This window comes from Silurus aristotelis (assembly GCF_946808225.1).
Source record: "Silurus aristotelis genome assembly, chromosome: 15".
NCBI classification, from domain to species: Eukaryota; Metazoa; Chordata; class Actinopteri; order Siluriformes; family Siluridae; genus Silurus; species Silurus aristotelis.
The window spans coordinates 22,343,477-22,355,707 of record NC_139588.1 but is presented as its reverse complement, the minus strand read 5'-3'; the positions used below and the strand labels follow the sequence as shown (position 1 = coordinate 22,355,707).

Genomic DNA, 12,231 nt, shown 5'->3' with positions numbered 1-12,231 from the left:
AATGTACACACAGCACCCCATACTGACAGAAAAACACAGAATTGTTGACCTTTTTGCAGATTTATTAAAAAAGAAAAACTGAAATATCACATGGTCCTAAGTATTCAGACCCTTTGCTGTGACACTCAAATATTTACCTCAGGTGCTTTCCATTTCTTCTGATCATCCTTGAGATGGTTCTACACCTTCATTTGAGTCCAGAAATTTTTTATTATACTGATTGGACTTGATTGGGAAAGCCACACACCTGTTTATATAAGACCTTACAGATCACAATGCATGTCAGAGCAAATGAGAATCATTAAGGTCAAAGGAACTGCCTGAGGAGCTCAGTGACAGAATTGTGGCAAGGCACAGATCTGGCCAAGGTTCCAAAAATTTTTTTGCTGCACTTAAGGTTCCTAAGAGCACAGTGGCCTCCATAATCCTCAAATGGAAGATGTTTGGGACGACCAGAACCATTCCTAGAGCTGGCCGTCCGGCCAAACTGAGCTATCGGGGGAGAAGAGCCTTGGTGAGAGAGGTAAAGAAGAACCCAAAGATCACTGTGGCTGAGCTCCAGAGATGCAGTCGGGAGATGGGAGAAAGTTGTAGAAAGTCAACCATCACTGCAGCCCTTCACCAGTGGGGCTTCATAGCAGAGTGGCCCGACGGAAGCCTCTCCTCAGTGCAGGACACATGAAAACCCGCATGGAGTTCTCCAAGATGGTGAGAAATAAGATTCTCTGGTCTGATGAGACCAAGATAGAACTTTTTGGCCTTAATTCTAAGCGGTATGTGTTGAGAAAACCAGGCACTGCTCATCACCTGTCCAGTATAGTCTCAACAATGAAGCATGGTGGTGGCAGCATCATGCTGTGGGGGTGTTTTTCAGCTGCAGGGACAGGACGACTGGTTGCAATCAAGGGAAAGATGAATGCGGCCAAGCACAGGGATATCCTGGACGAAAACCTTCTCCAGAGTGCTCTGGACCTCAGACTGGGCTGAAGGTTTACCTTCCAACAAGACAATGACCCTAAGCACACAGCTAAAATAAAGAAGGAGTGGCTTCACAACAACTCTGTGACTGTTCTTGAATGGCCCAGCCAGAGCAATGACTTAAACCCAATTGAGCATCTCTGGAGAGACCTAAAAATAGCTGTCCACCAACGTTTACCGTCCAACTTGACAGAACTGGAGAGGATCTGCAAGGAGGAATGGCAGAGGATCCCTGAATCCAGGTGTGAAAAACTTGTTGCAGCCTTCCCAAAAAGACTCATGGCTGTATTAAATCAAAAGGGGGCTTCTACTAAATACTGAGCAAAGGGTCTGAATACTTAGGACCATGTGATATTTCAGTTTTTCTTTTTTAATAAATCTGCAACAGTGTCAACAATTCTGTGTTTTTCTGTCAATATAGGGTGCTATGTGTACATTCATGAGCAAAAGAAATGAACTTAAATGATTTTAGCAAATGGCTGCAAAATAAAAAAGAGTGAAAAATTTAAGGGGGTCTGAATACTTTCTGTACCCACTGTATGTGTGTGTGTGTGTGTATAGGTGTGTGTATGTGTGTGTATGTGTATGTGTGTATGTGTGTAGTGTACACACCTGGCATTGCATCAGTGCCTCCTGAAGTGCTGATCTCCACTGCTGCAGCTCTTTCCCCAGTCTGTCCCAGTGTGAGTTCATTTCCTTTAGCCTCCTCCTCAGTCTGCGGCTCTCCTCTCCATCTGATTGGACGAGCCTGACGCCAGTCAGGTTGATGGACAGCACAGTGGGTTTATGACCTTCCACCTCCTTCTGCAGATCCTGCACACAGACGCAGGTTTACAGAAATGCCGGTGTGTTTGATGTTTCACTTTCCACAGTGGATCAGGACAGAATTAAAATTGGGTCTGTACGGAGATTTATATAATAAAACTTCAGATACACATCAACACATCACACGGTGCCATTACTTATTATTACAAAGATCCAGCTGAAATGGAGAAGCCGTGTGAAAAAGTAAACACACCCTCATGATCCAAAGGCTTGTAGAACCACCTTCAGCAGCAATCATGTGACGTAATTGTGTTCCGTGTGATTATCACTGTGGAAGAACTTTTTATTTCACTCGTCTTTACAACATTGCTTCAGTTCATTAAGGTTTTCATGATCATTATTATTTCAAGATCAATGAAGTTAAAGAGCAACTCAAGAACTTTGAGGATGGATTTGGACTGTAAATAATATCAACAGTCTGCTATAATAGGCGGCTCTTAGTAACGCAGACAGTTCCGCACCAAATATCTGTCATGTCATATCACACACACACACACACACACACACACACACACACACACACACACACACACACACACCTTAAGTTTTCTGATCCTTTGGTCGATCACATGTATATCCGTACTCAAGTCCCTCCCATTCAGCTCAGCTAGCTCCTCCTTTGTCTCACTAAGCCATGCCTCCATAGCCTCCAGGTCAGAGGTCAGCTGTTGCCATAGCAGCAGGTCTTCGTTGGAGTTATGGGCTTGAGCCTGGATGAGCTCCCAGCGCTCGATCACGCCTATAAATTAAAAAGCACATTCCGCATTATTTTTTACCAACAAAACAGTTAAAAAATTGACCGACCAATCAGGAAACAGGATGCAGTCACATGATCATTTGACGAGTTTAACGTAACTCTGTCATACTTGCGCCGACAATCAGGAACGAGGATGCGATGGATCACTGAAATGCATCCATTATTCACATACACTTCACTGTATCACTGCCTTTTTTTAAAATTTTTTTTTACTACATTTTACTACTTTTACTTTCTGTCCAAAAGTATTGGAACACCCGACTCTTCCACCAAGATGTGGTTCTTCCACAAAGTGTTCCCACAAAGTTGGGGTTTCCTTTACTTGAACTAGGAGACCCAAACCTTTATCAGCATGACAATGCTCCTGTGCACAAATTCAGCTCCATGAAGATTTACTTTACATGAGGTGGAAGTGTGTGGAAGATCTCCTGCTATAGAGCTCTTGATCACCTTTAGCATGAATGTCACCTACATCACTAGCTGACTTTACTTATACTCTTGTAGTTGAATAAAAGCACAAACAAAAACACATACCAATCTTATACTTAGGTGTCCACAAACTTTTGGCCATATAGTGTATTTAGGTCCAGTCAAAAGCATGAACTTTTGGAGTCATAATCCAGCAGGGAATTAGTACTTTAGCATTTATTAAGTGTAACTAAACACACGCTCTTCCTGTGGTCACAGCAGAATCTCTGAATATTTTAGTGCATTACAGGATCACTTCTTCACACAATTCAGGATTAGAACTAGTCAACCTCAGAACTTCCTGGCTCTCAGAACACTCAAGCAGGAACTGAAAACATCCACCGATCTCTGCCCTGCTTCTTCTGCCCTGTGCCCTGAGTTCTTGAAAAGGTTTATGTAAAAGTCTCTTGATAGTGATGTGTGTGTGTGTGTGTGTGTTTGTTTTGGTGGGACTGGAACCTGTGTTTTGGAGTTCTGCATTCTCAGGGTTGTTTAATCCTGCCAGGTCGCTCTCGTCCTCCTCCAGCTCTCCCTCTGCTCTCTTCAGGGCGTTTATGCTGTCTCGACAATCTCCCATCAGACGCATCTATACACACACACACACACACACACACACACACACACACACACACACACACACACACACACACAAGTTTTTATTTTTATTTTTTTTATTTATTTATTTTTTTTAAGTAGTGAAATTATAATGTGTGACTATTTTATCATATTTTAAAAAATAAATAAAATAAACCAAACAAATACATAAATATAAAAATATACAAGAAGAAAAGAACAGAGTGAGTAGAGCCGACTTGCACTTCCACATTTTTTTTTTTGGTAGTTTTTAATTCATATCATACTAACTTAAGATAAATACTGAAATAACACTGGAACATTAATAAAATACTCCTGAAATACCCCTGAATTACCCCTGAACTACTCCTGAATTACCCCTGAACTACTTCTGAAATACCCTTAAAATATTCCTGACACAACCCTAAAATATTGCTGAAATACCCCTAAAACACTCCTGAAATAAACCCTGAAACACTCCTAAAATACCCCTGAACCTCTCCTGAAATACCCCAGAAATACACCAATAAAATACTTCAGAAATACACCCCGAAACACCCCTAAAACACTTCTAAATACATCTTAAATACTCCTGAAATACCCAAGAAATACCCCTTAAACACTCCTAAAACACTCCTGAAACACCCCTAAAATTCTTCTGAATGCCACTAAAATGATTCAACAGAAGAGATGGAAGAAATTGCGGTAAAAAAAAAAAAAAAAAACCCTGCTTCAGATGTTTGACAATGATAATGACACATGCACGCATACACACTCACACATGCACGCACGCACACAAACTCACACACGCACATACACAGTACACACTACTAGACTATAATTGGCCCAGACCCACAGCCTCATTAGACCTGTGTAATGCTGCTAAATGTAGTGTACTTACATAACCAGTGTACGAGGTGTTACAGCTGTCCAGGTCCAGTGCGGTATGTGCAAAGTCGCCTGCAGGAGGAAAAAAAGTGTTTGAAAAGTGCGTAAAGGAAAAATAAAAGGACGCACGGAGTGAAATGAAATATATATCGGATGTGCTGCATGCAGTAAGGGTTAGAATTCAGTTATGGGTCAAAGACGAGTTTTGCTTAAAGGCTTCGATTGATTCCATTTTACGCCAATCGATTCTTCAGAAACGACTCATTCACAAAGACGTGTTCAGCGTTCTGGGGTTTTTATATTATTACCATAAAGACACAAAGAAACGAAGAGATAAATAACTGAAAACCTTAAAAGTAATTATAAATAGATAAAAAAAAAACCTGCAGGAGGCAAAGAAAATGAACTCCATCCAAATAAACTGCTTTATGAAACTCTGAACAGCATATAGAGTGAAATCAGTCACTTCTTTGACCCTCACAAGTTCATCAAGCAGTAATGATAATGAAGGGATTAGTTAAAGCATGCTATAATTTGTTTGTTTGTTTGTTTGTTTGTTTGTTTATTAGATGAGGCAAACATGGAGTCATGCAAATGATGTGGTTTATCAGTGGGTTATCAAAAGTGAGTCCACATGCTTCCTGTCGGAGATGATGTTATATCTGTGAGCATGCTCACACACACACACACACACACACACACACACACACACACACACACACACATACACACATACACACACACACACACAGGGCGTACCGGAGGACGACCTCAGTGTGCTTTCTGTGAGTTTTATATAAGCCTCAGGACTCTCGGGAATCACTACATCTGTGGAGAGAAACATCCACCATACAGCCTTTAACTAATACAGCTGCAGTGTGAATATGCAAACACACTCACACACACACTCACACACACACACACACACACACACACACTCAACACGCTTACACACACACATGCTCACATACACAAACACACACCTGTGAGAGCTGCAGTAGTGCCACACACAGTGCCCCCCTGGCCCTCTTGGCCACGCCCCCTCTTCTTTGATGACATGCCCATGGGTTCGAGGTCGTAGTCGTGGTCCCACTCTAACGGAATGGAGTCCACGCTTGCTGGAGTTCCCCGACCCGAGCGGTTCGTCCTCATTGCCGTAGGGCTGATGGAGGGGGTCCGGCTTCCGGTGCTGGGTAAAGAGTTCCGCTCGTCCCACTGAAGGTCAGAAAGGTCACCCGATCCGTCCAGGTCGAACTCCCGGTCTGAATAGTCGCACTCGTCCTCATCAGCCAGCTGCTCAAAGACACGGAGGCAATTTATTACTTTCTAAACGAGGTACAAACTGTGAAATTAGTCTTAGAAGAAAAAAATAAAAGGTAGTTTTTATCCTTTTACAGTAACCTTTAGTGCTCCTGTTTTTTTTTTGTTGTTGTTGTTCATGTTACACCAGCTATAAATAAAATCTTTTGAATATTTTGTAAATAAAGTAAAAAGACGTGACGTCTCACCGGCAGGCGTGTGAGCTTCCTGTAGTATCGGTCGACGCGTCCGAACACTTCCCTGCAGTAGCGCTGCAGCTCGTCCAGCTCCTCCTCGATCACAGCAGCATCCAGAGGCTCGCTCTTCTCCATCAGAGCTTCACCCTGACTGAACACACTCCCGATCTTCCCCGTGTTCAGATCAATCTCCTGCTGAAACGCCTGAGACACACACACATATACACACACACAAATCAAAACAAATTAAACTCAAATGTCACGTCTTTTTCCAAGAATTAAAGAAGCAGTGTGTTATTTTTAATAGGTGGAGTTTATATCTCAGCTGGAGTGAATGGTAATTTAAACACTTAAAAAAACACACACACACACACACACACACACACACACACACACACACACACACACACACACACACACACACACACACACACACACACACACACTCACCCTGAGCTGCTTGATCTTGGCCTGAACGTCACACTCCGAGAAGTGCTCGATGTTGGTGAGCTGTAGGTCCATCTCGGTCAGCCACACCAGTACCCCGTCCCGGATGTTCTCAAACTCCTCACGCTGGCCGATGAAGTGCTGCGGGACGACACGCTCATCACTCACACACATTTTTACATTGTACACAACCAGGACAAAAGTTTGTGGACACCTGAGCATAAGATTGTTTTTTTTGTTTTTTCCATTTTGTTCCACATTTTGTCTCTATTTGCTCTTATAATACGCTCCACTCTTTTGGGAAGATGTTTTACTAGATTTTTGTGGAGACTCATTCAGCCTCTAGGGTGTTAGTAAAGCTGATGTAGGCGTGGAGGTAAGGAGTCCTGGGGTGCAGTCTGCATTCACATTCATCCCAAAAGTGTTCAAGAGCTTTACAGCAGGAGAACTTTCACTCCAGAGCTTCATGAAGCTGACTTTCTGCACAGGAGCACTGTCATGCTGGAACAGGTTTTGGGTCTCCAGAAACATCCTGTACAATTTGTGCCTTTAAATTTTGACAACTGTTTGGGGAAGAACCACATATGGCTGGAAAAGTCAGGTGTCCCAATACTTTTGGCCAAAATAGTCTATATACAACCTAGCAAACGGTTTGAATAGCTAGCGTGGTGTTAGCTTGCTTGCTAGTATACGTGCCTTTAACTCCACATACCAGCTAGCAAACGTATTTATTGACTATAAGCGCTAGCTGGCTGTTAGCTAACACTGTAAATCTTAGCTAAGATAGGTTGCTTAGCAATGTTGCTAAGAGTTCAAAATATACCAACCTAGCTAGTTCGATTTTCATGGTATTATGCCTCCTAATACTTACTAATGCAACCTTATTGCTAATCTTAGTTAGCATTAGCATAGCTATATAGCATAGCTAATGTACATGTTAGCCGTGTTAAACCATTAAAATTGATTGTGATGTGTGTGTGTTTTTGTATAGCGTAAATATTCGGGTTTGTGGTTGAAGGGCGTGGTCTCACTTTCAGCCTGCGCAAGATGGCCGCCACTCTCCTCTGCAGCGTGTCCCAGCGCTGGTTCCCATCATGCACCATTTGCCGAAGCCGGCAGGACGAGTCTGTGCGGTTCTCACGCGCCAGTCTGCGGTACTGCTTATTGATGAGCTCCAGCTGAGTCAAACACTCCTGCACCTGCCTCTGGAACGCCTGCAAAACACACACACACACACACACACACACACACACACACACACACGGTTATAGTGCTAGGATTGATCTCCTCTGCTGGTTGTGCCAGATTATGGACCTTCAAATACTAGATGCAGACCCCGCAATCATCCCGAACCATCTAGAGACGTACCAGCGCCATCTGGATATCACTTTATTTGGACATTGGACTTCTTTGAACATTTAAAGGCTCTGGCATGGAGGAGTAGGTGTTGGATTTATGATGATCTCAGATGTGGAACTATTTTAGTGCCGGGTTCCACAATGTCTGTAAAGCTGTTTGAGGCAATGACCATTGCTTATTAGAAATAACCTTGAACTTGCACTAAAGAGGGACAGGAAATGAGAGCACACATGTCCTCTTCTTACAGTGTTATACTGTTATTTTGCATCCGGGTTGTTCAAGAGTCCCACAAAACCCAAACAATATAAGAAAAACCCCAGCATGCAATGCACCCAAATTTTGTATGTACACATTATGTGTAGAACGCATAGAAAAAGGATGGTGTTTCATTATTTAATGTAATATAATGTTCAGCACATTGCTGGGGCTTTCAATAATCAGATTTTAATTGTAGTCAATAAAAAAAAAAATCTTATCGGTGTCCTGATAAACGCCTTTTTTGAAAAAGCGTGTTACTCTTGCGTGTCATTACTCTCTCACTTTGCATCGTTTCTCTCGTCTGCTTTACCTCGAACTTCTTCAGCTCCTCCTTAGCGACGGTGTAGAGCACTCCAGATGAGTTGGGCCGAGCTGCGGTTCTCTCCGACGCCTTCAGCCAGTCCTCAAAGTGAGAATAATCCTCCAGAAACTTCTGCCACAACCTCCAAGTCTCCTCGATCCTGCGAAGCGTGCACACACACACACACACACACACACACACACACACACACACATTATTAATCCTGTAGTTTGAGTTTGAAAGTAGATCAACACCATGCTCAACTTTACACACTACATCAGGAATTAAACACTGGAGCTCGTACTGCTGAAGGAAGATTTTGAACATTATGGTGTTCGTGTTTGCTGTTATAATAAACTTCACTCTTCTGAGAAGATGTTCCACTAGTGAATAAACTTAAGAAGAACCAGACCCAAAAGAGGAACCCACCCTCACTGGGGTGACACTGAAATACAGTGTTGAGGGATGATAATGGGGTTGGGGTCATGGTAGTTCTATAGTAGGAGATCATTCACTCCATCCCACATAAAGCAGATCTTCATGGAGCTGGCTTTGTGTACACGGGCACCATCATGCTGGAATAGTTTCGGGTCTCCGAATTCAAGTGAAGGCAAAATTACTCCTGCACCCACAGAAGTACGATACAACTGTGCTGAGGAGGAACCACATATGGCTGGAAAATTCAGGTGTCCCAATACTGTTTTCTCCTTTGAGTGTATGTATGCATTATGCAGCCTTATAAACTCGTACTTAAGCCTGCGCTCCATGGCCACAGCGCAGATGTTCCTCCAGCGGCGGTCCAGGTTGCGTGTGGCATGCTGGATGGAGTCGCACTCGGTCTCTGTAGCACAGGCGTCGCAGTCGTGTAGCAGAACCTCACACAGGTTCAACACAGAGGCCACGCCCGTGCTGTGCTTCTCAATGTCCCGCTGCAAGTCCTGCCCAAACACACACACACACACGTTTCAGTTTCACATTCAAAAAAACACCTAGATAGATAGATAGATAGATAGATAGATAGATAGATAGATAGATAGATAGATAGATAGATAGATAGATAGATAGATAGATAGATAGATAGATAGATAGATAGATAGATAGAAGTGTGTGTGTGTGTGTGTGTGTGTGTGTGAGACCTGCTGCTGGCTGAGTTTCTTCTGTATTTCGTTCATGTCACAGGTCTCGTAGACGATGGGCCGCGACAGCTCCGTCTCGATGTGTGTGAGCCACGAACGCAGACTGCTCATGTTCTTATCCAGCTGCTGCACTGCCACCAGAGTCTCCCTCAGCTTCTTCACCCTACACACACACACACACACACACACACACACACACACACACACACACACACACACACACACACACACACACACACACACACACACGTCTATTTAAAACCTATGCACTCTAGCACTATGATATCTATGTCCTCATAGCAAAAGACAAACACACACACACACACACACTCACACACTCACACACTCACACACTCACACACTCACACACACACTCACTCACACACACACAAAGATAAGCTGTGGTGTTTAAACTGTGTTCAGTTGGTATGAAGGCGCTGGACGTGTGATAAAGGATTCACCACATCATCACAGCACCAACACCAGCCTGAAGAAAGTTTATCTGTAAATTCTTTATATTAACACTAAATTCACACAAAAAATGTAATTCCACTGTGATACTGGAGCATCACAGACTATTTAAAAGACAGACAGACACACAGACACACAGTGCAGCTTATAACTGTACAACAACCGTATACAAACCAGCCGTGAAAATAAAGAACAAATTCAATTCTAAAAATAATTAAAAAAAAAATAATAAAGAGAAAATAATAAAAATAAAAAAAACTAATTTAAAATAATTGTAAAAATTGTTAAAGTGAAAACAAAGTGGCAAAAATTAAAACAAGTCAATTAAGGTAGAAAAGTAGAGAAAAATAATTGCTGTAAAAATAAAATGAATAAAAGGAGAACAATTCAACTGAGGTGAAAAAGTGAAAAGAATAAATAAATGAAAGTGAAATTTATTTGAAAATAAAGTAAAAAGATATATATTTCTTTAAAATTCTAAATTTCTAAATTTCTAAATTAGAAATTTCCTTTAAAACAGCTCTAAATCATATTTATTTATCAGTTTATTTCACTAAAAAATTTAAAGAAAAGAAAAAACAAAATACCTTATAATATATATATATAGTATACAAATAAACCTAGATAAAAACTATTGATTTCTACAGCTGAGGCGGGAAAATACAATAAAAATAAATATTTATAAAATTATTTTCTTGATCACTTCTTTCTGTTTACTGACCAAACATATATGTATTACATGTTATATGATGATCTCATTAACACACTGAAAAACCTGACAGAAACAGACATATTTATTTATTTTTTATTCATTCATTTAAAAACACTATGTTAACGCTAAAAAGATTTTTTTTATTTCATTTATTAAATTATCGAGTTATTAAATTGTTATATAAAAAAAATTAAAACACTATCAAATAAATAAATAAATAAATCCAATGAAATCTCTTTATATTATTAAAAAAAAAAGTATAATCCTGAATAAATAAAATCGTTTGCATCTGTTACAGGATTGTATTTTTTTTCCCTCCGATATCTGATCCACTATTGCTTTGGCTGGAATCCGATCTCATCTAATCCGAACAGTCAAAACTATTTCCTGAACAAATCAGGATGAGTGAACAATCAGTGCTATGATCACGACTAACTCCCACCCTAGACGTCTACAGCACAAGCCCTGTGTCCTTACTCTCATAAATACATATTAAAAGCGAGAGGAAAGTTTTGCCTGGTGACGTCGCAGTCGCACTCGGGCAGGTCCGAGTCTCGAGTTGGACTCTGCTCCATGATCTCCGAGCCCAGCTCCAGCACCATGAGGACAAACCGCACCGCACCGCTCTGATCCTGATCCGAATTATAACCTTTCTCCTGCTTCCAACTCGCTTTCGTCTCAACACTGACGCTCCTCTGTCCTTCCCTGCTGTGCGTGTGTGTGTGTGTGTGTGTGTGTGTGTGTGTGTGTGTGGTGAGACAACTGCTCCTGAGAGAAGGCATGTAGCAGTGAGTGGTGACTGAGTGACGGCTCCTTCTGCAGCTAAAATTAAACTATAGTCATTAACACATGTCTGTGTGTGTGTGTGTGTGTGTGTGTGTGTGTGTGTGTGTGTGTGTGTGTGTGTGTGTGTGTGTGTGTACAGTAGACAGTGTATATCACCCATTTTGTTTTTCAAAACAACAAACACACTATATTTTGTATTCAATGACATTATTATTATAGTTACAAGTATTATTATTATTATTATTATTATTATTATTATTATTATTATTATAATTACTATAATAAGAATTATTATTAGTCATTTGTTTTTTAAATAAAATGTTAAAGTCTATGATTTTTAATCTTGTTCCTAGTTTTCAAGTGTAAAATATTTTCAAATAATTTCGCTTATTTCAAGAAAATATTTCTTTGGAAAAAGATAAAAAAAAAAAATTAAAGCTTTTTAGTTTTTTTAACAAAATGTGATAATTTTATTTTATTATATTTTATTATTTTGTACGTATTATTATCGTTGATTTGAACTACATTGTGAATACTGTTTAAATGAGTTTTTGCATGTTATATATATTATATTTTTGTTTGTTCTATTTTTTTATTAATTACTCATGCTGGAACAGGTTTGGGTTTTGAAGTTCAAGTGAATGCAAACTTTTATTATAGCGCCATCTAAAGACGTCCTGTACAATGGAGAACCTTCAGATTTGTGGTAACAGTTTGGAAAACAACCACATATAGCAGGAAAGGTCGGGTGTCCCAATACTTTTGACAATACAGTA

The 12,231-nt window shown here is 40.7% G+C and overlaps 1 protein-coding gene across 1 annotated transcript in view; it reads right to left on the bottom strand.

The window, feature by feature from the left end:
- syne1a (spectrin repeat containing, nuclear envelope 1a) overlaps positions 1 to 12,231 on the bottom strand; it is a 216,644-nt gene that overhangs the window by 5,608 nt on the left and 198,805 nt on the right. Inside the window, exons 130-141 of the mRNA XM_083562574.1 lie at positions 9,487 to 9,649; positions 9,101 to 9,288; positions 8,360 to 8,510; positions 7,464 to 7,646; positions 6,436 to 6,573; positions 5,998 to 6,189; positions 5,473 to 5,782; positions 5,249 to 5,317; positions 4,503 to 4,561; positions 3,488 to 3,614; positions 2,343 to 2,542; positions 1,591 to 1,791 (exon numbers count right to left, since the gene is read on the bottom strand). Coding sequence (XP_083418700.1) covers positions 1,591 to 1,791; positions 2,343 to 2,542; positions 3,488 to 3,614; positions 4,503 to 4,561; positions 5,249 to 5,317; positions 5,473 to 5,782; positions 5,998 to 6,189; positions 6,436 to 6,573; positions 7,464 to 7,646; positions 8,360 to 8,510; positions 9,101 to 9,288; positions 9,487 to 9,649 — 1,981 coding nt within the window. The remainder of the gene's footprint in view (positions 1 to 1,590; positions 1,792 to 2,342; positions 2,543 to 3,487; positions 3,615 to 4,502; positions 4,562 to 5,248; positions 5,318 to 5,472; positions 5,783 to 5,997; positions 6,190 to 6,435; positions 6,574 to 7,463; positions 7,647 to 8,359; positions 8,511 to 9,100; positions 9,289 to 9,486; positions 9,650 to 12,231) is intronic.